The sequence below is a fragment of the Pagrus pagrus genome (genome assembly GCF_965226575.1).
Source record: "Pagrus pagrus genome assembly, chromosome: 16".
In the NCBI taxonomy this organism is placed as follows: Eukaryota; Metazoa; Chordata; class Actinopteri; order Spariformes; family Sparidae; genus Pagrus; species Pagrus pagrus.
Window position 1 is genome coordinate 11,018,210 of NC_140200.1, and position 24,857 is coordinate 11,043,066.

General features: G+C 42.3%; 1 protein-coding gene across 8 annotated transcripts in view; it reads right to left on the reverse strand.

Annotated features, from left to right (window-relative positions):
* Positions 1–4,524: 4,524 nt before the first annotated feature.
* sash1a (SAM and SH3 domain containing 1a) overlaps positions 4,525–24,857 on the reverse strand; it is a 177,227-nt gene continuing 156,894 nt past the window's right edge. For 7 of the 8 annotated variants that reach the window (XM_084377603.1, XM_084377602.1, XM_084377606.1 and 4 more), the window contains 10 exons: positions 23,124–23,198; positions 22,806–22,949; positions 20,860–20,992; positions 19,766–19,935; positions 19,280–19,489; positions 16,536–16,686; positions 15,266–15,394; positions 10,350–11,398; positions 7,801–7,932; positions 4,525–7,403 (listed from right to left, as the gene is read on the reverse strand). In XM_084377603.1, coding sequence (XP_084233729.1) covers positions 7,143–7,403; positions 7,801–7,932; positions 10,350–11,398; positions 15,266–15,394; positions 16,536–16,686; positions 19,280–19,489; positions 19,766–19,935; positions 20,860–20,992; positions 22,806–22,949; positions 23,124–23,198 — 2,454 coding nt within the window. In that variant the 3' untranslated portion in view covers positions 4,525–7,142. Of the gene's footprint in view, positions 7,404–7,800; positions 7,933–10,349; positions 11,399–14,016; positions 14,932–15,265; positions 15,395–16,535; positions 16,687–19,279; positions 19,490–19,765; positions 19,936–20,859; positions 20,993–22,805; positions 22,950–23,123; positions 23,199–24,857 lie in introns of those variants that run through there. The other variant, XM_084377609.1, reaches the window with a different exon arrangement.

Consider the following 24,857-nt stretch of genomic DNA (forward strand, 5'->3'; position numbering starts at 1 on the left):
CAGCAGGAGTTTATTACACAGAATTACAGCTCGGCTGTCAGTGAGTCTCTGCTGTGACCCAAAAGCAAATGTTATAGATGTACGTGTATGGAATTCCCATTTATGAAACATATGTTCACACTGTATATGAAGCCTATTGAAATGGGAACAATTATATATATTGACATATATGTCCAGCCCATACAAATGTGTTTGTTAATGCATGCAGATTACATATTGTGGCATATGTCTATAATTATTCATACATTCATTATACATACACAAATATGTATATATAATCTTAATTACATATATAATGTTAACGTGAATGGCTGCAGGATATAATACCATATAAAAATTCAACATACACACATTTTATTACAGGTATTTCATATATGTTATAAATGTATATATTATATGAACTGCATATATAATGTTAAGTTGAATGCCTGCAGTATACAATACTGTATAAAAAATCAACATATAGATGTTTTGGGTATATGTACGTGTATACATTTTTCTATGGGTATTTCATGTTATCAATTTATATCTTTACATATATGAATAACATATTTATTTTGGCCGCAGCATACAATACTATATACAAATTCAACATATAGACTTTTTTAAAAAAAATATTCACATTTATAAATGTTTCTTTGGGTAAAACTTATATCTTTACATATATCAATTATGTAATGATAACATTTTTGGCTGCAGCATACAATACCTATAAAAATTCTATATAATATAGACAATACAAATGTTACTATGGGTATGTTGTTCTAAACTGATATCTTTATAAATTACATATATTTTGTTAATATGAATGGTGGCTATACCATATCAAAATTCAACATATAGACATTTTTCATGCATGTATATATACAATTTTTACCATGGGTATTCCATAAATGTTATAAACCGATATCTCCATGTATCATAGACTATATGTATGCAATAAACATATATTGCCTTATAGGTAACATGTCGGCATCAGTCTTGATATACATATGTCATATTACATTTCTGTATGTTAAATTATATATATAGAATGATGCCTTTTCTTCTTACTGCTGAAGAGAACTCCAGACAGACAGTGAGACCAGGATTAATGTGTAAAACGTAATAAGCTTAGATGTGTCTAACAGGATTTAACTGTTAAATCAGTACCTTGATTCCTCAGGTTATCTCAGGTCTACAGTATTTATTAGTAAGCAATATCCTGGGGCTGGAATTCAACTGAAGGTCCTCCTCTGTTTGTAGAAAGTCACACAGATTCAGCAAACAGTGTCGACCCACGTGTGGTTACTGAAGGTTTTGTGTACTCTGGCAAAGTCACATCAGGGTAAATAGCGTGTGGAAAATAGTAAGAGACGGACAGAAATTAATTCCATTTTGGCAAGAACATTGCACATTTGTACGAGGCCCACACTTAAGAGTTAGCGCCCACTTAATTGAGTTTACCCTGCTACCATAATGAGAATCAATAGGATTGTGTGCAGGGGGAATAACCCTGGGAGCTACGAATTCAGATAGTTGGATTTGCCTTCCAACGTAAAGTAAACTTTAGGAGTCAGACCTCAGATACTTCATAAACTTTCAGAGGAACTACTTCAGTGACTTCTGACCTCCCAGGAGAGAAATGTGTGGCAAAAGAATTTCCCTAAAAGGATGGATAAAAAGATTGCATTCATCATAGTTTTATTTTGAAGGATCTACTCTATCCTGAGTATGTGCTTTGTGTCTAAAGCTGCAACACTGAGTTGATAAAGTGGTAAGTAAGTTGAAATGAAAAATTGGCTCTCGGAAATGTGATGATTCATGAACATTTTTCACATTTTTTTTTACATGTTAAAGACTAAACAATAGTTTGGTTAATAAATCATCTGCAGATTAATCAATAATAAAAAAGAATCACTAGTCACAGCCCTATGAATCATGCTCTGAGAGAATAAAGTATGATATGATCCAGTGTTATGAAGAAAAAGACCAAAACAGATTGTTGGGTTCATTGGAGGACAGCTAAATTAAAATGTAAAAAAAACAATATTGTTAAATGTTGTGATCCCGCAGGATAATTTGAGGGAATTCTCACCTTAGACTGGTTACAGACATGCACAAACACGACAGAGGAGAGTGGTTGAGAGTAATGGCAAGAAACCCGAGGGAGAAAGTCTTCATTTGCAACAGTGTCACATCTTTTCCTCCTGAGATATTTTAAATTAGATGAGCAATTGTATCTGTGGAAGACGGCGTCTTGAACCGGAAAACTAACTGCTCATTGCAGCAGTGTGAAGGAAATCTACTGTACAGTGTCTCCTTGAAAAAAAGAGCAACTAACAAACAACAACACTCAAGTTTTCTTATTCTTCTTGAAGAAAATGCTTGTTCACTTGCTTCTGTGCGTGTTTGCACTCAGAACAATGCAAAACACGTGTGAAAACTGAAGATAATGCAATAGATGAATCCTTTTGGGACAAAGTTTTTATTATCACATTGCGGGTCCACGGTCCGAGCAGCTATTTGGAGCTTCTCGACATGAATAAGACTGGAAATCCTCTGCAGGGGTTTCATTGACAACAGCTGCATGGCAACAAGAGCCAGACAGGCTGTCGAACTCTGCCGTCCTGGCCCTGAGCAGATGTGTGCAGTTTTCTAAATGAGGCATTACGAGGCAGACGCAACACGACAATGTGTTTAAGCTCCTTGGTTTCGGAGCTCCAACCTCCGACTGAACCTTTGGCAGAGCAGGTAGAGGAGCTGCTCTTCACATTCCAATGAGGCCACAGCATTGTGAGTAACACTTTCTATGAAGACCACATCTGCAGTGCGCTATGGGGGCATTCACAGTGCATCATAATGCATTCATAATGTTTAATGACAACACTCGTAAAGCTCTCTGATATAGATGTAACTTATAATGAATTAAAAGTTGAAGTGTGACCATTAGCATGAAAACTATGGTAAGGCTTTCTATGAATCCCATATATATCTATTATGCATTATGAACCTACTTATAAAGGCATTATAATGCTCCTATAGCACTCTATAATCATGAGCACTCATGAATCAAGCACATCAGTACTGTGCTCGCTCACTATTTAAGTGCTAAATGCTTATAATATGATTATAATATACTGTAAGTGACTGTGTGGTGCTTTAGGTAAAGTAAAGTAAATGAAATCCCTGTTCTAGGCAGATGTGATACATTACAAGCTGGCTATAAGTCAGTGTCGGTGTAATAATGTGTGTGTGAGAAATATGTGATCATGTGTAAGAATGTTTCATTTATGCTTTCACATGGTTACTGAGCGTCCTTCACATTCTGGGTGCGTTCGGCACTGTTAAAGACGATCCTTGAAGAGATTCCAGACTCTTCTCCAGACCAGTAAATAATGGTGAGCTAATGGACGACATTGACCAGTAATTACACACATCTCGTCTGGTGCCCTCTTGTTGGATGACACGATGATGTGATAATCTTTATGATGTATGACGACGTGTGTATGAGCCGTACCGAAATCGTCTCTGTCAACAGATCTGTGTTTGTATTAAACTCATATATTCAGGTTGGGACAACAAAGGCAATTGAAGATTGATAAGAAGCACGAGGTTATTTCCACATCAGTGTTATGATTATTGTTATAAAGCATAATCAATTCTTAATAGGTGCATTATAACAAATTCTAACTATGTTTATAATGTATTATAGACATGGGCTTCATAGAAAGTGCATTGCATTTTACTTAAGACCAATATGAAAGACTATGATGAAGCATGCATTATTATATATTAACTCACCACAGTTGACCTTTAGGTGTGTATAGGTAGTTATAATGTATCATAAGTCAGCCTCTATAGTGTATAACTACTCAGTGAATCCATAAGTCATTTGAACCTGTTGAAGGAACAACTTTAACGCCCTTTAGCCACCTCACATGGAGCTGACAGCCTGTCCGATGCTCTGGGAGTAGCGCATTCAGCAAAAAGGGAGTATCAGCAAAAACTTGAAGAAAACAGCCCGAAGTGGACTCGAGCACAAAGCTTTTAACTCTGATGCAGACGGACATGTCATCGAAACTTTATTCCATAAAGATTTTTATACTTTGGACTGTATCCCTGAACTTATTCACTCTAAGTCACATACTGTTGATATACTGCATCAGAAAGCATTATATGCCGAAGTATAAAACTTCAGAGTGCTCCCAAATTATCTTCCATTCTTCCTCCTGACCCTATTCTAGAAACTTAATATATCAGCTTCTTTTTCACACTTCTCAGAATAAACTAATAACATGTTTGGACAGACCTATTTTAATCAAGTTAAGTCCAGTGTTATTGTTCCTTTTCGTTGCCCATCCACACTTTTTCATTTTTAATTTCAAAATGTTATTAAGAAAGTTATCGACAGTCCTACGTCCAGTGTCACAGTTGACCACATTGATGAAAAGAGCCAGTGAGGCCGTGCCCACGTCTTTCCATGACTGTGTGTGTGTCTGTGCATGTGTGTGTAAGTGCATAGTGACAGTCAGGAGGCCAGTGTAATGCAAGAAACAGGTTTTTATTATATTTCAGAATGACAAATAGCTATGGACATTAACTTTTGTTGTTTCAATACACAAGCAAATCTGTATGGACAATCATTAGGTAGATGAAAACCAAATAAAATAATTTGTACACATATTTTACAATACATACTGTAGTTCCTCACTGGCTAAAGCAATATGCATTATGCAGGAAGGTATTGCTATTCATATAGTACAGCTAATTACAGTTGATATGAAATAAAAAGCAAAAAATAAGTTATTTAAATATCAATTACATATACAGAATGTGCAACGTCTGCCAAGCATTTCATATATGTAATTAAGAATTTTTATTTTTTGTAAGACTGCAAAAACAAAACTGGAAGTGAAGAACTGGAAAGAGGTTAACCCGTGAATGGCTATCTAACTTGGCAATGGGAACTCAATACTAAAATAAAATACCAGCATAACCCACTGAAACCCTTTACGATACCTGACAACAAACGTCCGTTTGTGGACACCGTGAACAAAATGTAGCCAATTTCGCCTATAAAACAGCTAGATTTACCCTCTAAAGTGCATTTACAGTGTCAGTATTTTCATTCTTTACAAAACACTCCCAGGGTCGTTTACTTTTTTTTTTTTTTTCTCTCTTAACAATGACCCTCTCTCCCATTCTCGCTTTCTCAGAGCACCACTTTGATTGAAGAGAAAAAAAGGCATCAAACATCTATCTATCAAATGCCCACTGCAAATAATAATAAAAATAAAAAAAAAATCCTCTAATCGAAGCAATAACACTTGGTCAAAATTTTTTAAAATGTGAAATCCGTGGAATAAGTCTTCAGGTCAGATCTGAGTAAAGACTGTTAGAAATAAAAGGGGAAAAAAACACAAACAAGGACTAGTTGTTGGCTCACTTACATGCAGTGTGCAAATGAAATGAGTTTCTGCTCGTTTTCAGTTCAGTTTTTGGCCCAAAGTTTTCTATGACAGGCTGACCCGACGCAGTGTTTCCCTGATATGCAAGACTATTTAGTGTCAAAAGTGTATGCTGACATTGTAGGTCAACTTTTCACCTGATATAATAGCTGTTCCAAACCATCTATCCTCATTGTGTTTTGGCATAAATCCAATTAAGAATTTCAAACCAGCATTGATTATAGCTACAGTATAATGTGTCCCAAACAGCTTATTATCCAGCGATAAATCAAATTCCTCGACGCTGTAACCAAAGCCCAATAAATTCCAGATATGACAGCCCAGATGTCAGCTGCGTCTTTGGAGCGTTTTCACTTTCTCCTCCCTCCTGCCTCCATGGTCCCACAACCATCTGTATGGAACATGTACAGTGAATGTGTTGGCATGTTAAAGGGATGTTAAAGATGTGACGACGTCTGCAGTTTTTTGTGGTTAACCATCTGGGGATGCACACATGTATAGGAACCACGGATCCGTCAGAGGCGTGTTTTGTGGTTCGCTTCCATCGCTGAAATGATCCGTTTGAGTTCATAAAATCTCGGTTATTTCTCACAGACATTCAGAACAAAACAAGGCTCGACACCTTTAACACAGTTTCAGCCTCAGTCACGGTATAGTCAACACTATCTGATGAAGCTATTCATTCATAATGGTAAGGCAACTTAATATGTGCTTGAGATACACAGGGAATGTATTGTTTGCTGTGAAAGCTGATTGTGATTACTGGAGTAAAACAGAGCTTTCTGTAAGACTCACACCGGAAGCAGGGTGTGCATCCGAGATATGCAGTGAAACCATCATACAGTATAATATGAAATACAAAGGTGTGACGTCAGCTTGTTTCAGCTTAGCAATGACTGAGAGCTGGCCCCCGAATAAGGCCGCGACATTCAGAAAGGCAAACACAATTTTTTTTCCAACATATAAATCATTTTTAAACTCAGATATGCGTTATGCTATAATACAGAAACATGATACAAAACAAGCCGTCTCGAAACCACCAGTTATTCAGAGCTCGGTGCGTGTATTAAGTTGATTAAAAAGTCCAGATATTAAGTGGATTCTGTCATCGTCGTTATAAACCCATTAGCTGGAATGAAACGTTTGAATGAGGAGTAAATCACTTTGGCCGAGCTACTTCCTTGAAAAGACCCTCAGAAAATGTTGCCTCGCTCACAAAAGATGAAAATGAAGCACTTATGAAATATGCAGGAATTTAACCGTCTGTTCTGTATTTATAAAACATCCGTCCTACAAAAGAGTGTGCAATCTTCCTTCAAGGCAGATCCAAGTCTTTATTTTAAGACTTCGGGGGTGTCTTCAGAATAGAAGCCATCCCACAGAGTGAGTCTACAGTCTTTTTTAAAAAAAAAAGGCAATTGATATCTCATCTTGGCTGTTCGGAGGAACTCTTCGATGCCGTAAACATTTCAGGAAAAGACAGAGTGATGACGAGAGAAAGATCAGGGAGCCGGGTGGCTCACTTGGAGTCTTTTGACACGTGCGAGACAGGAAGTGCTGTGGTCACTCGGGTGATTGTTGAGTCCCGTGGCCAATTAGCCACCAATCTGGCCGCCTACTGACCATGTTTAAATGAGATGGTACTGACCAGTGAGTTAATACCTGTTATTTCATAGGACTCCACCGACACGGTTAGGACTGCACCTCTCTGTGCGCGCCGACCGATCGCGCCTCGCTGACCAGCCGACGGGCGTGTCTTTCGTCCCGCACCCCGGCTTCCCACGCCCTGCTCTCCGTCAACAAGGCCACGCGGCTCAGCGTGTCGATTCCCGCCGCCGCCAGTGACGTGGTGTACATGGGCAGGCCGATGGAGGTGAGCCAATCGGAGACTGTGCTGATGTTACCTGAGACCGCGGGCTTCCGGCACATCTCTGTCAAACCTCCAGAAGGGATCTGAGGGACACAGTGGATTGAAAAAGAGTTAGCTAGTCACACAGGAGTAGTGACATGACGATGCAGCACCCCCTTAAATTCTACACACTGGCCCTTTAAGTCCCAAACCACTTGAGGCTACTTATAACAATAATACATTGACTTGCAAAACAATATCTCCACATTTACCCAAGCTTGTTAAATATTTAAGCCAGCATAATAATCACTGCTCCTCAATGATGGCGCCAGCCCTGGGCACTGGGAAATTACTGTCACAAGTGGCCTGTTTTCCAGGCTGCATTGTTACTTTCCAGGAGAGCCACACTGAGCATTTATATCACTCTATAACTCCAAAAACTGCTCCAACATCCTCTCCATTGCTATGAAGTTCTCATGAAAATCGCTGGCGTTGCCTTACCGCCATGCGGTGTTGCTTGCGGAGCTCTCTGACTCGGAGCTGGTCCATGGTGGAGGCGACGTCCTTGACGGGCTGCTCCATGTCCTCGGAGTAACGCTGCACCAGAGGCTGGGGGATGCCACAGCGGCCATGCTGGAGGAGAGAAGGGGAAGACAGAGACATCAGATAGATAGAAATCTTTGTTTTCACAGAAGAGGACAAAATGTCAGACATCTGAACGTGTCAGAGAGCAGTGGATAATCCACCAGAGGCGTGGGGGGATGATATAAAGGAGCATTTTTGATTTATAACGGTAATTATGAAAATCGAGTTCTAGTTGTTCCTGAATGAATGAAGCAGACTAATGGCATCAAATTACTTGTCTCAGAACATCTTCTGGCAACGTAATGAGCACAATCCCACAGGGAGCCGTAGAGACGTGAAGACCAACGTATAGAAAATACACTCTGGAGAAACTCGGGTCAGTGTGTTTTTTCTGCTGAACTTTCTGAACATGTTTCTTTGTTCCCTCTCGTTTTGTGTAGACACCTGGAGCGATGGCAGGTTTCCAGCTCAAGGTCTGGTTTTGGTTGGCCGAACTTGACCGGAGATCTTTTGAGGATGAAAGCGGTGGGTGGATGGAGGAACTGATCTCTCCGGAGAGAGGAATGGAGAGAAGGTCACACAAGCCTACCCTTCGTACCGCCTGGATTATTTGGGGCCAGATGCCAACAATGAGTTGCGCAATGATTTTTATCCTCACTTATTATGCCTGGGGCTGGATATTGTTTGAAATCTTACAATACTTGTGCCAATATGATAGCTGAGATTTATTTATTCAGGGGGGGCTCACTGAGAACTATGCTTTCTTCTTCAGGAACACCCTGATCACATTCACACAGTTACGCATTCACGCCTGGAAGCTGCTCAGCACAACCACGGTCTGATCTGCCACCGGAGCAGTCGGGGCTCAGGGCCTTGCTTAAGGGCGAGCAATGAGTGAAGATTTATCTCGCTGGTCCAGGGGATTGAACCGGCAACCCTCCATTCACAAGCTTGCATATCTAACCTTAAGGCCATCACTGAGTTTTTCACTGCAGTAACTTTAGATAAAATATTGTCCAAAAGTCTGCTGATTTCTTAATGTATATCAGCAAATATGTATACGACAACGCTCCATTTTAGTGCCTGTTGAAGACCTCCAGTCTGCTCTGATTGGTCAGCTCTCACAGGCCTGCTTGGCAAACAGGGTTTATACAGCTGTTTAAGACTAAAATTCAAGCACTTTCAAGGTACCTAAACCAAACACTTCCTGATTCTCAAAGCTTTTATCATCACATCAAATAGCCAGAGTAATTAATGTATTATATTTTTACTTTGTTTAAACATGTTTTCATTTAATTCTTGCTAATTCTGACACTATACAACACATATGAGGGGAATCGGTTTTATTATCAAATAGATTTATTGTTATCATCAGTGATTGTGTGGAGGTGAAACACCAGATTATTTTTAAAACCAAGCATTTTTCAAGGATTATATTTGAAATTCAATCATATTCCTGAACTTGAAAACACAAGGGCTAAAATAAAGCATTCTCCAAAATCTTGTGCGAACCCTGAACCACAGCAGCAGCGTGCCGCTCACGTCTCTGCCAATCTACTTCTGTCTAACAGGAATCCAGCAGCGCTTTGCTGTGGTCTAACGCACTATTTCTCACCTCATCCCTGGATGCCTCCGTGTGTGTGTGTGTGTGTGTGTGTGTGTGTGTGTGTGTGTTTTGCTGCCAGTGTCGGGGGCTCCACCATGTTAAAGGGGCCCAGCCTGGGGTCTGGCGAGTGGCAGAGGGTTTTATAACCCCGTCTGCCTTCAGTGAGAATCAGCCCATAAACTTAACAGTCTGAACCGCATCATAGCGAGACTCAGCCCACAGTCTTTCACTCAGCTCCAGGCAGTGTATTTATGATTGCGCATACACACACACACACCCTCAGTCTTACATACAAAAAGGCATCCGCACGCTTAAAGAAACACACAAACTTTTCACTCTATTAGTCTCTATTTTTAAACTAAATGAGTTCCAAAGCAAGCTGCTGATGTTGTTGGCCATGACACAAGAGTCATTTGGATCCAAGCTGCAGTCAAATTATGACTGGGTTAAGTTAGGCATGTTACGATGCTGAACTTAAGAGCCTGACGCCAGACGAGTATGGCCCCGAGGTGTCTTGGAGCCCCATTCTCACATTAACCATGGAAATATGACTTCATGTGCATTTATTAAATGTTGGCTTGGATGTGGTTTTTAATAGAAGTATCACCTCGTCACTACACTATAAGGGGTGTACGTTAATTTGAATTATCGGCACACAAAAAGTGCACAAAAAGTTCAGAATGATCAATTGCTGACGGAAGTTTGGAAGTCGTTGAATGATGTATAAACTGAATATAAATGTTGCATCTGTGCGCGTATCGATCTGCAGCACAGCCTAAAGTGGTGCCAAATGTAATTTTTTATCTAAATTGTGATTTTTTTTCTTTCCCAGTGTTTAGATTAATGATACTAAGCTAACCTTGTCAGAGTAGGGCTCCTCTGTAAGATCGATGCCCTCAGCTTCCAGGCGTTGTTCCAGCAGAGTGAGCAGGTCAGGACCCATCTTGGCATGGGAAACCTTCCTCGCAACGGCCACCTTGCCCCCCAGATCTGAGAACCACGGAGGCTGCACCGCTGGAGGTGTGCCTGACTCCTCGCCCATGGAGGAGGCGGATGACGTGGCGCAGGGGCTTGCGGGGGTGCTTGGTGTCTTGGCGGGCAGAGCGGGGGCACTGGGGCTGGGGCTGGGGCTGCTGCTGCTGCTGCGGATTATAGGGCTACTGGGGTGAGAACGGTTGATGGAGTGGGTGGGGGAGGGTGTGGGGGATGGCGAGGAGGGCAGGGAGAGAGGAGGGTGACGTAGGCCGTTGGCAAGTCTTTCCCTAGACTTCTTGGCAGGAACTGGTGGAGGGACTGGTGGCTTTTTGGGGTGAGTCCGGATGACCCTCTCCCCGCTTGCATTGGACTCAGGGGGGCTCGGAGTTGGACTGGAGAGGAGCTCTGGAGGGTTGGGGGACTGGGTTGTGCGACAAGGTGGGCGGAGAGGCAGCTGGGAGGGCACGGGCGGTCTTTCAGCCCTTCCTCTTGGGCTCACTGGTGGAGTCCTATTCAGAGCTGGAGAACCCTCGTCTCTACAGACCTTGATGGGGCTACTGTTGCCTGATTTGGGCCTTTCCTTGGTGAGTTTTAGCTCCACACCCAGATCCTTCTGCTCAAAGTTCTGCTCCCAGTGCAGATCTCCAAGAGAGTGGGAGCGTTTCCAGGGTCCAGTGGGCTGCGGGGGCCCATCCAGGTCCTCGCAGCTGCGGCTTGCTGGGATCGGGGACCGCCTTTGGGCCTTGCGCAGCCCCAGCAGGTTGAAACCCTTCAGGGAGGGTTTGATGAAGAAGCTTTTCGGGAACTTTGTGCGCTGGTTCTTGTTGTTCTGCTGCAGAGCCTCCGTCGAGAGGGTCATGGGCAGGGTGGGGTAGTCTGGAGACTGGAGGCCTGCTGAAGAACGACTGGAGCGGGAAGCTTTTCTGCTTTTGCCTGCAAAATAAAAATATGCATCTTCTCTTAGTTCTGAGATGTAGACACCTTTCACTCTGGTGTTACCACAAATGTTTTCCCTCTTTTGTGAAAGTGCTAACAAGGTCACTCTTTAGCTCGCTACAAACATGTCTCCATTAATATAAAATCTGATCCATATTAACATGATACATTTTGGCTGCCTGCCACTGTTTTGCTTTATTTAAGTCTTTTGATAGTTGATGATTTTGGCAAAGATGGAGCAAATTGCTATGGAGAAGCAAAGGAAACAATATTTACGACAGTGTGACATAATGCTCTGGATCATGTATGTTTGCATCATTGGAAAACATGTTCACAACACCAATTATTCTTGAGAAGTCTGCCAGAGCCAAGTCGTTTGACAAACATTCTTATCATTTAAGGCTTATCTGGAAACCGCAGTCAAAATTAGACAAAATGTTTCTGAAGAAGGGATGGGGTGGGGTGCCACTGGGTTAAGATAAGCTCTCAGACTCACGACCAGACTGGCTGATTTGTTGTTGTCGTAGCAGCAATCCCAAATACGGATATCTGGACGGGACAGTTCAGAAACATTTGGAACAAAAGGCTGAAGCAACTTACCATCTATCCTCTGGCTTACAGAGCAGAGTGGATGGATGAAATGGATGGGTGCCACAGAGTGTGGCTGGCCAAAGAGTTTTTAAAATGGTTGGATGTCAGGAGAACGTTCAATTGATGGGATGTCATGAGATATATCAACCGCTCCCAGAAATACCAGTGCAGTTAAGCATATTTGTGTTTGCATTAAAATTAATTACATGACAGTTCCAAGAGATATATGTGTGGGAAATTCACGATCATAAAGGAATGTTTGATAATGTTTAATTTGTGTGTTGACATGGTTACCAACCGTCCTTCACACTACATACTTATGTTATCAGACTCTGGGCGTCTGGAGATAAAGACGATCCTTGAAGAGATTCCAGACTCACTCACTAAATAACAATGAGCTAATGGATAACACTGACCAAGAAACACACACATATTGTCTGGTGCCCTCCTGTCTGATGACACGGTGATGTAAGAATCTGTATGACGGATGACACACTGATGAGCTGAGTGAATGTAATGCTCCTTTAAGCTTTTGTGTGGCTGTGTCCTTGTGTATATAATGCACCAAGAGCTTCTCTGTCAACAGAGATGTGCTTGCTTTAAACTCATATTTTTACTATATTAACTTTCAGAGATTAAATCAGAGCAGAAGGATGTCTACTGACTAGGTTAGCACAACAACATCATCACTCGCAAGTTATATATTAAAATTCTGTCTACTATGTTTTTTATACACTGAAATATAATAACACTGTGTAGACCAGGGCTGCCCAAAGTGGAGATGCAGGCCTAAGCAGGCTCACCAGATGTTTCTGGCTAATAAAATAACAATTTAAAAAAATAGTAATATAAATTGCTGTTTAAGCTGTTTACCTTTTGTGAGGTAAAATGGTTTTTAATCATGTACAATATCAACTTTTTAATTAAATAATATTTTTTTTCATCATGGGCAATGACACTTTGCACAAGAAGTCAGTCATTTTAGAGAACTTCCTAGATCCTAGTACCATTTTTGACATTTATGTAGGATTGTTATGGTGTTATATGACTATGCAGTCAGTGTTTGCTTTTGGCCCTTGGCCTGGTTTCATTTCTGGCACCCAAAATGAAAAAGCTAGGGCGCTACTTAACCAAAGTGGTATGAATACTTGCATAAAAAAATGTATTCATTGTTTATATTGAAATATAATGAGAAATATTAGACTGAATTACAATACATGAAATATGGTGTTTTCAAATAAGAAACACACACCATTAAAAGGTGCAATATGTAAGAAATTCAGTTCTGATGTTATGACATCTACTGAAGTTAGCATTCTAACCAGCTAGCCCGACCCGTCCAGGTACCAACACGTCGCTGCAAGGCTAACTGAGCTAACTAGCTAATGGCAGCTATAGTTAGCAGCAGTTAGCAGTTACTTGTCTGACATGACCTCATTCACGCATGAAATCTACAGGTGGGCATTTCTTACATACTGCACCTTTAAACCTAAAGATGGTGTCATTGATTTTTTTTCCCAATCATGGCAATCAATGACTCAACATCACCATTACTGCCTTTCACTAACTGACCAATACATCATCACGCTATGTGTGCATATGAAACTGATGAGTGAATGTTGATAGACTGCAGGAATCATTCAATGACATGGAGAAGAGAAACTACATCTAGTTACAGGAAAACAGATCAGACACGTGTGTTACATTGGTTAAAAGAGAATACATTCAGGGCTCTACAGACTTCCCAAAAAGAGAAAGTTTAACAGACAAAGTCTGCACAATGAATTTTGAAAACCTTCTATTATTTAAGTTTTGCTTTGCCAATTCTCTAGATTAATAAATATGCAGACATAGTCATTAAAATACAGTAACATATTAATGATTTGATGAATTCGTAAAGGAGAACTGTGGAACCCTGAAGCTTTAAGAAGAAATGCAGAATGTTGACTGAATGTTATGCAGCTGGTTAAACAGCGTTTAGTGGCATGGCAGGAAAATACAGACAGGAAAAAAAAGGCGAAACATAAAAACAAAGCAAGCGGCACCAGAGTCCTTTTATTTTTTTTTTTTCCAAAAGAAGTGGCTTTTATTCCACAACTTAAATCTCTACCGTGGCAGATTGCACACTTTACTGCTTAACCTGAATGACACATAAAACACACATAAAAAGGGGAAACCCGGTAGTTAACACTGGGACCCGACAGTTAAAGAGAGAAGACACAGTTTTGACAAAGCAGTGATTTATGAGTTATGGAGCTGTTAAGAAAGAATGTTCTGTGCGGAGGAGAGGAAGCATACAGAGTCTTAATGCGGCAGGAAGAGCAGTTTCAAAAAAATGAACAAAAGAAAAAGAAATTTCACAGATAAGACCTCAATGAACCTCAATAATCAGAACTCCTGTACAATCTATTCACTACAATTTAAAAATATTTTCATCCACATCTTTTTTTTTTAGGCACATACTGTTTGATTGTTTGTGCAATATGGTCACTAGAAACACAACAAAAGTGACAACTTGAAATGGTTTGAAGACAAAAGACTGAACGGGCGGCGGCGGCGTGTTAACTGACTAGTACATTTTTTAAAAAAACCTCATCAGCTTGTAGAATCACCACCGCAAAAAAAAAAACAGGCATTGTACCCACATGCTACTCTGCAAGCTTGTTTTTCTATATTAGAAACCACTTAAAATAAATACTTTCTGGGCCCATCATCATCCTTCTGATATCCTTTTATCAGCCTTGCATCCACAGGTGTAAGAGCTGGAAATCTGAGTCCGTGACTGGGCAGCGAGTGTGCTCTCGTCAGAACAGTTCTGTGCACTGGGGAGGATCTCCCCCTCTGTGCTCCCAGCATTGTGGGGCGGACTAGGCATAGTGGTCTTGGACCTGGCTCCCTCTCAGTTACAACTGGACTTTGGCACTGACGATACAGAATGCCTATAAGATGGAAAGAGCGGTGAAGAAAGTGGAGTGACAGGATAGCAAAAGTTAAAAAAAAGTGTATGGGGTGATTCTCTGGAGCACCCATACTAGAGGGGGGGTAAAGGTGTGAGTTTTGGGGGGCAGCAAAAGGAGTCCAGAGGAGAGGCATGGGTGAGGTGTTGGAGAAGCATGGCGAGAGATGGAGCAGAGGTGGGAGGCCCACAGAAGGGGAGAAGGGCGAAGGAGTCGCTGTGGAACTACAGCAGGGCTAGGGCTAGACCGAGACTAGGTCTAACTCCCAGGGGGGCCTCGGGTAATGGCGGTCTAGACTACGCAAAGCTATCATTACCATTCTCCAGGTTCTCATTGCTCTCGTAGCAGCCGGAGTCTCGCGGGGAGTCTCCCACCAGGCCCCGACCCTCAGACAGCAGCTTCTCCTGGGAGCCCGACAGGCCGCTGCGCTCTGGATCGCTGCTGCCTGAAAATACACACAGAAAATAGCGACATCATCAACATTAGTGTGCATTTCCACCCATTTTTTAATTCTTTTTTGGGCTATTTTATGCCTTTATTAGACGGCAACGACAGAAAGTTGCTGAAAACCACAGGGTTACTCCATAACCATCATTTAAAAAGGTACAGTGTGTAGGATTCGGGGGCAGCTATGGAATCAACAAATCAAATATTGGAATACGATAACCATAATTATGTTTTTAGCAGTGTATAATCACCTAAGCCTTTTGTATACAGAGGAAGCAGATGGAGGCAGATCCTCTACCTCGCAGTCCGCCATGTTTCTACCCTCATGTTTCTACAGTGGCCCAGAACAGTCAAAACTAACACTGGCTCTAGAGAGGGCCTTTTGCATTTTTAGCGGCCAACGTAAGGGACGGTGAGATGAGGGGTGTTCATTTTGTTGCAATCTGCAGCCTCACCACTAGATGCCGCTAAATCCTTCAAACGGAACCTTTGAAAGGATCACTTCCGGTGAACGTATCACTCTTTCACCAGGTATTTGTCACCATGATACATTAATATCAACGTTTCAAGGTCGCACTTCATTACTTTTATTACACATGGTAGTCTTTGTTATGCCGCCACACAGGTGCACATGGACACATTCATGATTTAAGTTCCAGGTCCAACTAAGCTGTTTTATAAAAGACAAAGATGAGTGCAAATCCTCCTTGTCATCATTCATTTGTGCTTCCAAGTGAGGTCATTGTATTTCTGTTTTGTATTTCTTTTTGGCTGATGTCACCGTTTTGGGCATTGTAGAAGGATGACGGAGGATAGGAGGTTGGAGGATATGTTGAAAAGCAAGAGGAGGGATGAAGATCAAACTGGAATTCTTTCATATGTTGATTCTGTGATTTATAAACTGCAAGATTCCAATAAACAGATGTTGAAAAGTTAAGAAAGTGCTGGATTTCTACATGTTTTCCCTTTCATTCCAGGGAAAGGGAGTAGTTTTTGGTGAGAACTCCCAGTGGATCTAAATTCCAGGTGTTCAACCTCCATCAAAACACAGATATGATAAATCTGTTACTCAGCCAAGGAGTTTGAGTTGAGTTAGACTCATCACGCAAGTGTGTTCTCACGCGTCTATGTCTACTTACTGTCGTACTCCTGTAGCAGCTCTACGGCGGTGAGCAGCACGGCTCTGTGCTGAGGATCTCTGATGTTCAGCTCATCCAGGTCCTCCTCCTCCAGCAACTTGAACGTGTCCAGGTCCTCGTAGCCGTTGAACAAGAAGGTGGGCATGTGCTCCTGCGAGGCAGAAAAACACCACTCACGTGTGAGTTGAGAAGCCAAGAATGAAGGTGTGCAAAGGCTGAAGACAAAATACACTGTGGATCTGAGTCATGGGACCAAAAACGAAATAAGAAATCACAAAATAGCACAAACATAGAGGTTGGGTACAAACTCGTCATCTGCTCATAATTTCCCATCCACATTGTATATTTTTAAACCACCGCTGAGCCAAATCTACACTGTTATTTTGATTTTTGAGCTGGCACGTAATCACTTCAAGCTGCGGTTAATTCCATTAAACAGCCAACGTGCTTTAATGTGGCACAAACTTTGTCATGTTGACAGGCGTATAAAAGTGGGTTGTAGCGACGTTAGCGCGTTAGCTGCACCAATCAGGCGGCAGCGCGAAGTGCCTGGCCACAATCCCGAGCCGCGGCGAACAGGACTTGAAAGGGAATCCCGCCGATGTGATGTGGAAACAAGGAGAAACAAAGGTGGGAACGATCACATCAAAGCGCTCTGCAAACCACGGACGGCGACATTTTACACATTTCCACAAACAAACAGAGCTCGGCACCCAAACCACCGAGTTATCGGAGAGGGCGCAGACACGGGGGAAAAAGGTTTGAAATCTAGATACGCCCTGTGTGAGTGCGGTCAGCTGACACCATCATTCAACACACTCATTACTGCTTCCACTTTGACAAATAGACTGTGTGTCACCAGCAAGACCATCAATTACAATGGTGGAGTCCACGGCAGAGAACTGCCGGTCTCTGCTCTATTTCTGCTGGATGATGCAGGACTAAACAAAAGGACCACCAGCTAACACAAACACAGGCGGCCGGGGGCCTCTCGCTCGCAGTATTTTTGGTCTTTTGGCCCGTCGAAGGATCTCAAACACGCCTCAGATCCGGAGATTGTTTGGCAGGAGAATCCGCCGGCCCAAAAGTGTGGAGATTTACACTTTCTGGTCACAGACGGGCTCTGTTGATGTCTGTTCCAAATTTTGGCTTGCCGGTTTTAACCAAATGTTAGCTAGCACTTCTGAAAGTACACAACAACAACATTCTTGCTCCCTTGATCTGTGACAGCTCACTCATAACTCATACTGTATTTATGAAGCCTATGGAGCTCAAAGTATTTCTGTGAACACTGTAAATACAGATCTACAAAATCCCCCCTTCACAAACAAGAAATTTTGCTGGTGTTTAGCAAAAAAATTTACAATGTGGTAACAAAAAAAGATTCAGAAAAATTCCCTGGAGCCACCATGAAACTCTACATGACCTCACACCTTGGATTGGTCAGTCATTTCAGAGGGATTCTCTGTTATATTTGTCAAGTGTGCTAGGTGCACAAAAATGGCAGAGAAAGGGCAAAAAATTAAATAATTCCTAATGCTAACATGCTAGCTTGTCGATGGTGAGTCTAAAGGATAGGCATGTTCGTTGTTTATGTTCATTATAATAATGTTATCTCACTTGTAAATGAGTTGGCTCAAAGCACACACCAACAGCAGTGAGCGACCTGCTGGGCCTTTTTTGGGTTTGAGGCACATTCATCAAGGCTATTTTGCTTGTGTTTGTCACTTAATGGTTTCTTTATGTTTTTATTAGACTTAAAAAGCCAAAAGAACTTGTGGAACATGGTAAACTAGTGTGCAGCTTTTTGTTTTTAGAGGTGACTTTGCCTGAAGGTAGGAGTTGGGATTGTTTCGGTTGGATACTTTCAAAATCTAGCTGTCTCTCGCCCGTCCCTCAGATCTCACAAACCCCAGCTTTCAAACTAGTTTAAAAAAAAAGCCTTCATTTAAGCAATGAAGCTTCAAAAAATCAAGATTATTTAATTCAATTTAAACTCATTTGCTGCGATATTCATGAAAAGTAAAGTCCACCCGTGTCGACACGAAGATGAATAACTGAATGCAAATGGTGCTTGACGCAGCCATTACGCCTGATGAGGAAACTGTGGGACTGTAACTTAATTTTGACTTTTTCATAATCAGCAGGACACAAATGAAGGAAAGCATAGTTAATAGGAAATGGCTGCTACCTCTAAAATGCTCCATGTGCGATTAGTCTAACTCGCCCACTGCAGGAATCCGGCTTTGACTCTGATGCACTTGTTACACCCGGACTCGCAGCGCAGGGACGCCTGTGCTGTAAAATGAATAACTCTGAGCGTTAATCTGCGACTTGGCCATCAGTGCTGGCGCGAGATAAAACACACAGCCCACAGAGTCTTTTTCTCTTTTTGTCTCTATTTGGGGAGGTGAGGCGTGCTGGCTGCCTGAGTGGGAGGGAGATGATATCAAGCTCACAGCTACGTGTAGGTTTGGATGAAAGATGCAAGTTATGTGTTGGGGCGTGGTTGCGACAATGTGGGCGTTAATGTTTATGCGTCAGTGTCGGATCAAACATCCTAAGCCGCGGCAGCCTGTAATTGGCTACACTATACTTATCTCTGCTCGTCTGCAAATGCATGGCAGGGATGTTTAGTTAACACAATATTTTCATTTTCTTAAGTTTTGTTTTCTCTTATTTAGGTGCCAGGCGGGTGGGGTTTCTCAGGTCGCACTCCAAATCTGGCACGCCTGCTGATCTACCTTGAGGTTGATGCGCTCCAGCAGCTCCTCCACTGACGTGGGTTTGGGTGGTCGGCCCTTCCTCCTCCTCCTCACAGGCCTTTTGGGCTTCTCCTCTTCTTCGCTCAGCACGTCCACGTAGATGAACTTGAAGGTGCCCACTTTGTTGTTCAGCAGGCCCATCCATGTCCCCATGGGCGGCTTACTGATGATGTCGATCACGTCGCCGCGCTGGGGGGAAAAAATCACGACGACAAGAAGTCAGAAATAAAGACCCAACTTTTTTGTTTGACATTCTTAAACTGTTGATTGACCAAAAGAAGGCGGAAGATCTCTGCGGCCAATATCTTCAAAAGTTCGCAACTCATGCCAAAACCATCTAGATGGATAAATAGCACTACAGGTAAGAGATACATGTCATATCCATGAACAGTAATCATGTCTGTAATAAGACTATGCACACAAGTGAACCGATCAATCATATCCACGTCCCAAAGTGTGTTTTACCTTCAGTTTGAGGGAGTCGGTGTCGTAGGGGCTGGGGGTGAAGTCGGTATGGACTCGGGCTCGGCCGCAGAACGGTCCTCTATACGGCGGCTCTTCGTCATCGCCGTCCTCAGACTTCACGCTTTCTCGGTTGCTGGCTGACGAGTCGGTGGTGCTCACCGTCTGACCACCTGCGCACAAACAAACACACATGGACATTTTATAGAGAATGACTCACTGTGAAGCCGTCACTGATCACTTGCTACGTAGGCGTTTATATGCACTGATTAACCGGAGGTTGTCTTCATTACGTCATCATGGTCAGCAGATAATAGCTAGCATTTATCAAGTAGCTTTACAAGGGAAGAGTGATTGTATTTCTTCTTGTTTTTCTTCATTCCTGTGTCTGCAGTGAGTGGAAAACTTTAACAGGCTCTTAAACACTTGCATTACAGATCCCGTGGAGTATTTTTCGGCGCTTTCTTTCTGTATCCGAGGAAAGGCTGTTGAAATCATTGTGGGAATCGGAGAGGAAAGACTTCCTACCTAATCATTACCGTATGTTTGCCTGTCTGCCTGCGTGCTTGTTCTAAGGCTTTGTGATCACTGCGAGACGGCCAAGTCGTCAATTTGCGCTGAGCTCGAGACGATGGAGGGTATTTATCCACGGAGACGTGACGGACACAACAGGTTGAAGTAATCAGAAGTTGCAATTAGATGAGATGGCCTGAGAGGTCGAAGCGCACTCGCACTCTGTGAGATCACGGCAGTGTGAGACAGCTGCTCTGACAGGGTGTTTTCAGGAGGGAGAGATGTGTCATTCATCACTCCACAAAAATCATAATTGGTGTACATGTAATGCCAGAAGCACACAGAGGTTAAGTCAGCTGTATCTGAAATAAACAACTGTCAGAAGCAAATGTTGTGAGCACCATCTAGTGTTAAACAATGCTCAAAACACGCTAAGCTATACGCCAGACTACAAATATGCAGATTCCCTTTACTTGCATTCAATATTTTACGTGTGTGTAACATAAAAGGTGCTTCATGTGCCCTCAAATCCATTTAAAAACATCACTCTCACACATCATCTAAAATAACAGCTCTCGTCTTACTCATTGAACTCTGTCCGCTGAGTGAACTACGCAGACTTTCCACGGAGCCTCCGGCCTTCAGCTTCGGCTTCTCCAGAGAGTCGGTGTCAGGCTGAGGGGACTGAGGGGAGCCAGGGGCTCCATCCGGACTCGACTGAAAGACAAAAAAAAAGAGAGGAGGAGATGCAGATGGGTAATGAAAGGACATGGGGGAAGGATACAAAGGAAATGTTTGTGCAGTTATGAGGCAAAAAGGATGTGAAGGTTGGGAGAGAGGGGAATAGATGGAAACAGCGAATGAGGATTGGGGGAGTGGTAAGCGGTGGTCGGTGTTATTTTTTTTATAATTTTTATTGAAAAACAGGTATTTATCTATCAATTTTTTTTCTTATTCAAAGACCTGATAAAATAATGTATTATAATAAGGAGTTTTTTCTTTTCTGCTTCTCCTGTCAGCCATAACTGACTGGTTCACCCTCATGTCCGATGCCGCGCTGTCAGATATCCTGTCTGAACAGAGTTATTATAGTTTCTGTATTTTTCATTATTTTTATTTTGTTTTCAATTCAATTTATATTCAGTTTGTTTCCAGTGTGGGTTTGCTCGTTTCAGTTTCAGTTTTATCGTTAACAATAAAACGTTTTTATTAGTTTCCGTTTTAGTTTGACTTTTTAAAACATTTTTATTACAGTATGTTTGGGGCGAGATTGAAGAGATCCAGAATAGCTATTACGATATAAACACAACAATTTTCGAAGACAATTATCATAAATTAACAAAGAATAAAAACATTTCCTGTATATTATGTTTTGTTTTGTAGGAGTACACACAAACATTCCCGTTCATTTTTGCCTTTAATGTCTAGTTTATCTTTTTGTTTCAGTAAACTAAAATGTTTTCACATCCAGTTTTAGTTTAGTTTGAGTTAACTACAACAACTTTGTGTCGGAGCAACTTACTTAAACAGGAATTAAGACAGATAATGGAAGAAATAATGTCATTCAACTGGAACTTTAAAATTGTGTATTACTTGACGAGGTTCAATGTATTATTTTTGCATAAATTAGTAAAATCATTGTTCAAATCTTTTAAGTTTTCCTTTGAAGAAAAAAAGCCTCTAATAATGAAGCAACAACAAACATCAACACCTCCTGTAATGCACTGTTTTTATTTGTTTCAGTCGTCCACTAGGGGGCATTGTGGTCCATAAAATGACCATCGTGCAGCCATTGAGACATGACAATTAATTTCTCTCCACTCTCTCCCAACCAATGGCTCCTTGACTCATGCCAGGATATGTGGGTCACAGTGCTGAGACCACCGTGACCGACAGATGTCCAACTGTGCATTAATGACACATTCTGCAGGGCGACATCAAAACTGCAGGACTGGCCGGGCCACTGGTGAAGCCGCCGGATGCCCAGAAAAATTAGGCCACGGCGGATGAGACAGCCATTACAGTGTACTCCCTCACACTTCAAGTCTCCATTTTCCTAAGAGTTAGCAGCCTCGGGGAGACTTGCATCACTCCATGAGCTCAGCATGAAGCGCACACACTCCACCCTTAACGCTGGGCCCAGAGAGAACAGGGTAGAGAGAAATCCAAATGTGTGTGTGTGTGTGTGAGTGTTTTAGTGCTGTATGTTTATTCTGTAACTAACACAAATACTCCACCACCCACTCGCAGCCTGTGGACAGAATTTGTGGCTTACACTGCAAAACATCCTCTAAATGTTTGCAGAACACGCAGGGCTTTTCTGTCTTTACAACGCCGCCTGGCTCACTGTTTCGAGGATTAAAAGCACAACGTGTGGATTTTGTGATACTATTTATGCGTTAGCTTCTCCGTTTTATATCTGACTATGTTTATATGGGTTTCATTTGGCTTGAAAACCTCAGCAATGTTGAATTTCAGCTACAAACGATGCAAAAACAATTGCATCCATGTGTGTGTCCGCGTGTCTGACCTGCTCGGACAAGGAGCTGCTGTACTTCTTCGACATGCGTTTCCTCATCGTCTCCTTGACCGACTTGACCTTCTTGCCCAGTGAGATCCGAGACGTAGTGGGCGACTTGACCACCTCCCTGTATATGGCCTCCTGGTCTTTACTCTGTCAGTAGAAGAAGGGGAAAGGACGGACGGCGGGGAAGGAGATGACAAAGGGCGGGGAGATCACAAAAACAGAAAGGAGAAAACGGAAGAGAAAAGGTGATTTAGTGTGACGGGAGAGGTCGGATCACGCTCCTCAAAGCCTCTTGTAATTTCACAAGCTGCCAGCGCTTACATTGGCCTCCGATCCGGCGTTGACCACGTGGAGCGAACGGTTGGACAGGTCGAAGCCTCCGAAGCTGCACGTCCTCTGTAAAGGGGGGGGGGAGCCAAAACACAATCAAATGAGTCACATTCAGAAGGTCACGTTACACAAACTCCCCGTCCACGCCCGACTGAGGGTCAACTCACAAATGATTCATGCTTGGCACAACACAGGCAGCACTTTGATTAATGTACATGGGTATATGGTTCGTATGTATGCGGGGGCATGATGTCATATGGGACTGTGGACAGCCAACAGACATGATGTAACACAAACTGTTATATGAGCTCCTCTTTAAATTTGCGAGTTTGTGCGCTGCTCCTCGGCAAATGAGCTGTTAAAACCGACCGTGGAGCGCACGCAACGAGTTGCTCATATGCTTTAAAAGTTGAATCCCTGGAGAAAATAGTCCTTGATGTGGCTAAGCTAAGATATATATACACAAGTGAACATATATTAATTGCATTTCAGCCTTTTTCGTGGTTAATTATGATGGGTGCGAAAACTGGGCTTAGTATGCAAACATGCACAACATATAGGTTGGTTCCTCAGGGCCGACAATATGTTATTTTCATCAGAAACACTTTTAAAAGAGAGTAAATTGTTTCTGCTGAGAGGACAGGGTGATTATGGAGATTTTCTTTCTTGACTTCAGAGGACGGCAAGATAAGGGGGTACACAAAGGGGAACTGTGACATGAGAGGAAAAAGAGATGCGGGATCTTATCGCCGAGCTGGCTTTGACTTTCTGAGTCCTCCCTAAGCTCTGCAGTAGGTCACACACAAAACATGTAGACACACACATGCACATCTGCCAAAAAAAAAAACAGTTCAAGTGGGGCACTTGATGGCATTTCTCCTCTGCTTCAAAAGCCATTAACGTCTAAACTGCTCGATTAAAACGCCCCTGAAACCCCCCCCTTGGGCGAAGATCCTCCGTGTGAGAAGGCATTTGCACATTACGAGTTTTTATATTAGATGTCCACAGCTGCAGTCCACATCACAACTTCCCAGGAAAAGCACAGTTTGGAGAACAAACATGTTTGAAGAGACGTCCAAAAAAAAGAACTCGGAATGTCATGGCGATGTTCGATGGAAAATGGACATGCACCCAGTAAAAAAAAAAAAAAAAGTCTCTCAAAAGATAATTATAGGAAAGAAAAACAACTAAAAATCACATCTGCAACCATAGAGGCACGGGCCAAAAAAGAACACGAAAAGCAACAACATAAAAAGTGGAGGCAGAGAGTTTTTGGATGAGAACGACCTCCAGTGACTTCACTAGAACACGATAGGACGCAGGTGCGCTCAAAGCTGCAGGATAGCTCCACTACAACACCACCGTGAATGTGCCGCTAATTCTACTCGTACGCCCAGACTGTGTGGATACATGTGAGGAACAAGTAGATTACGTGTTGTCACGCTGCTTGACGTTACAAAGCTGATGCGGTTTACCTGTTTTTCTGTTATTTACATTATTTTCTGCTATTGTACTGTACTCGCTCGCGCTAAGTAGCTCTCCCGGTGAAGTACGTGCCTCGTTCAGACCACTGAGGTTAACACCAGGGGTTCAAATCCAGCCTGTAGCTTTTGCTGCATGTAAAGTGCGTAAAATTTGGCCAACAAAGAAATAATTTTAAAAGCACAAGAAGTTCTTTAGATGTCTGTAACTAAAGTTGAAAAGACGTCTAAAATTACATGGTTA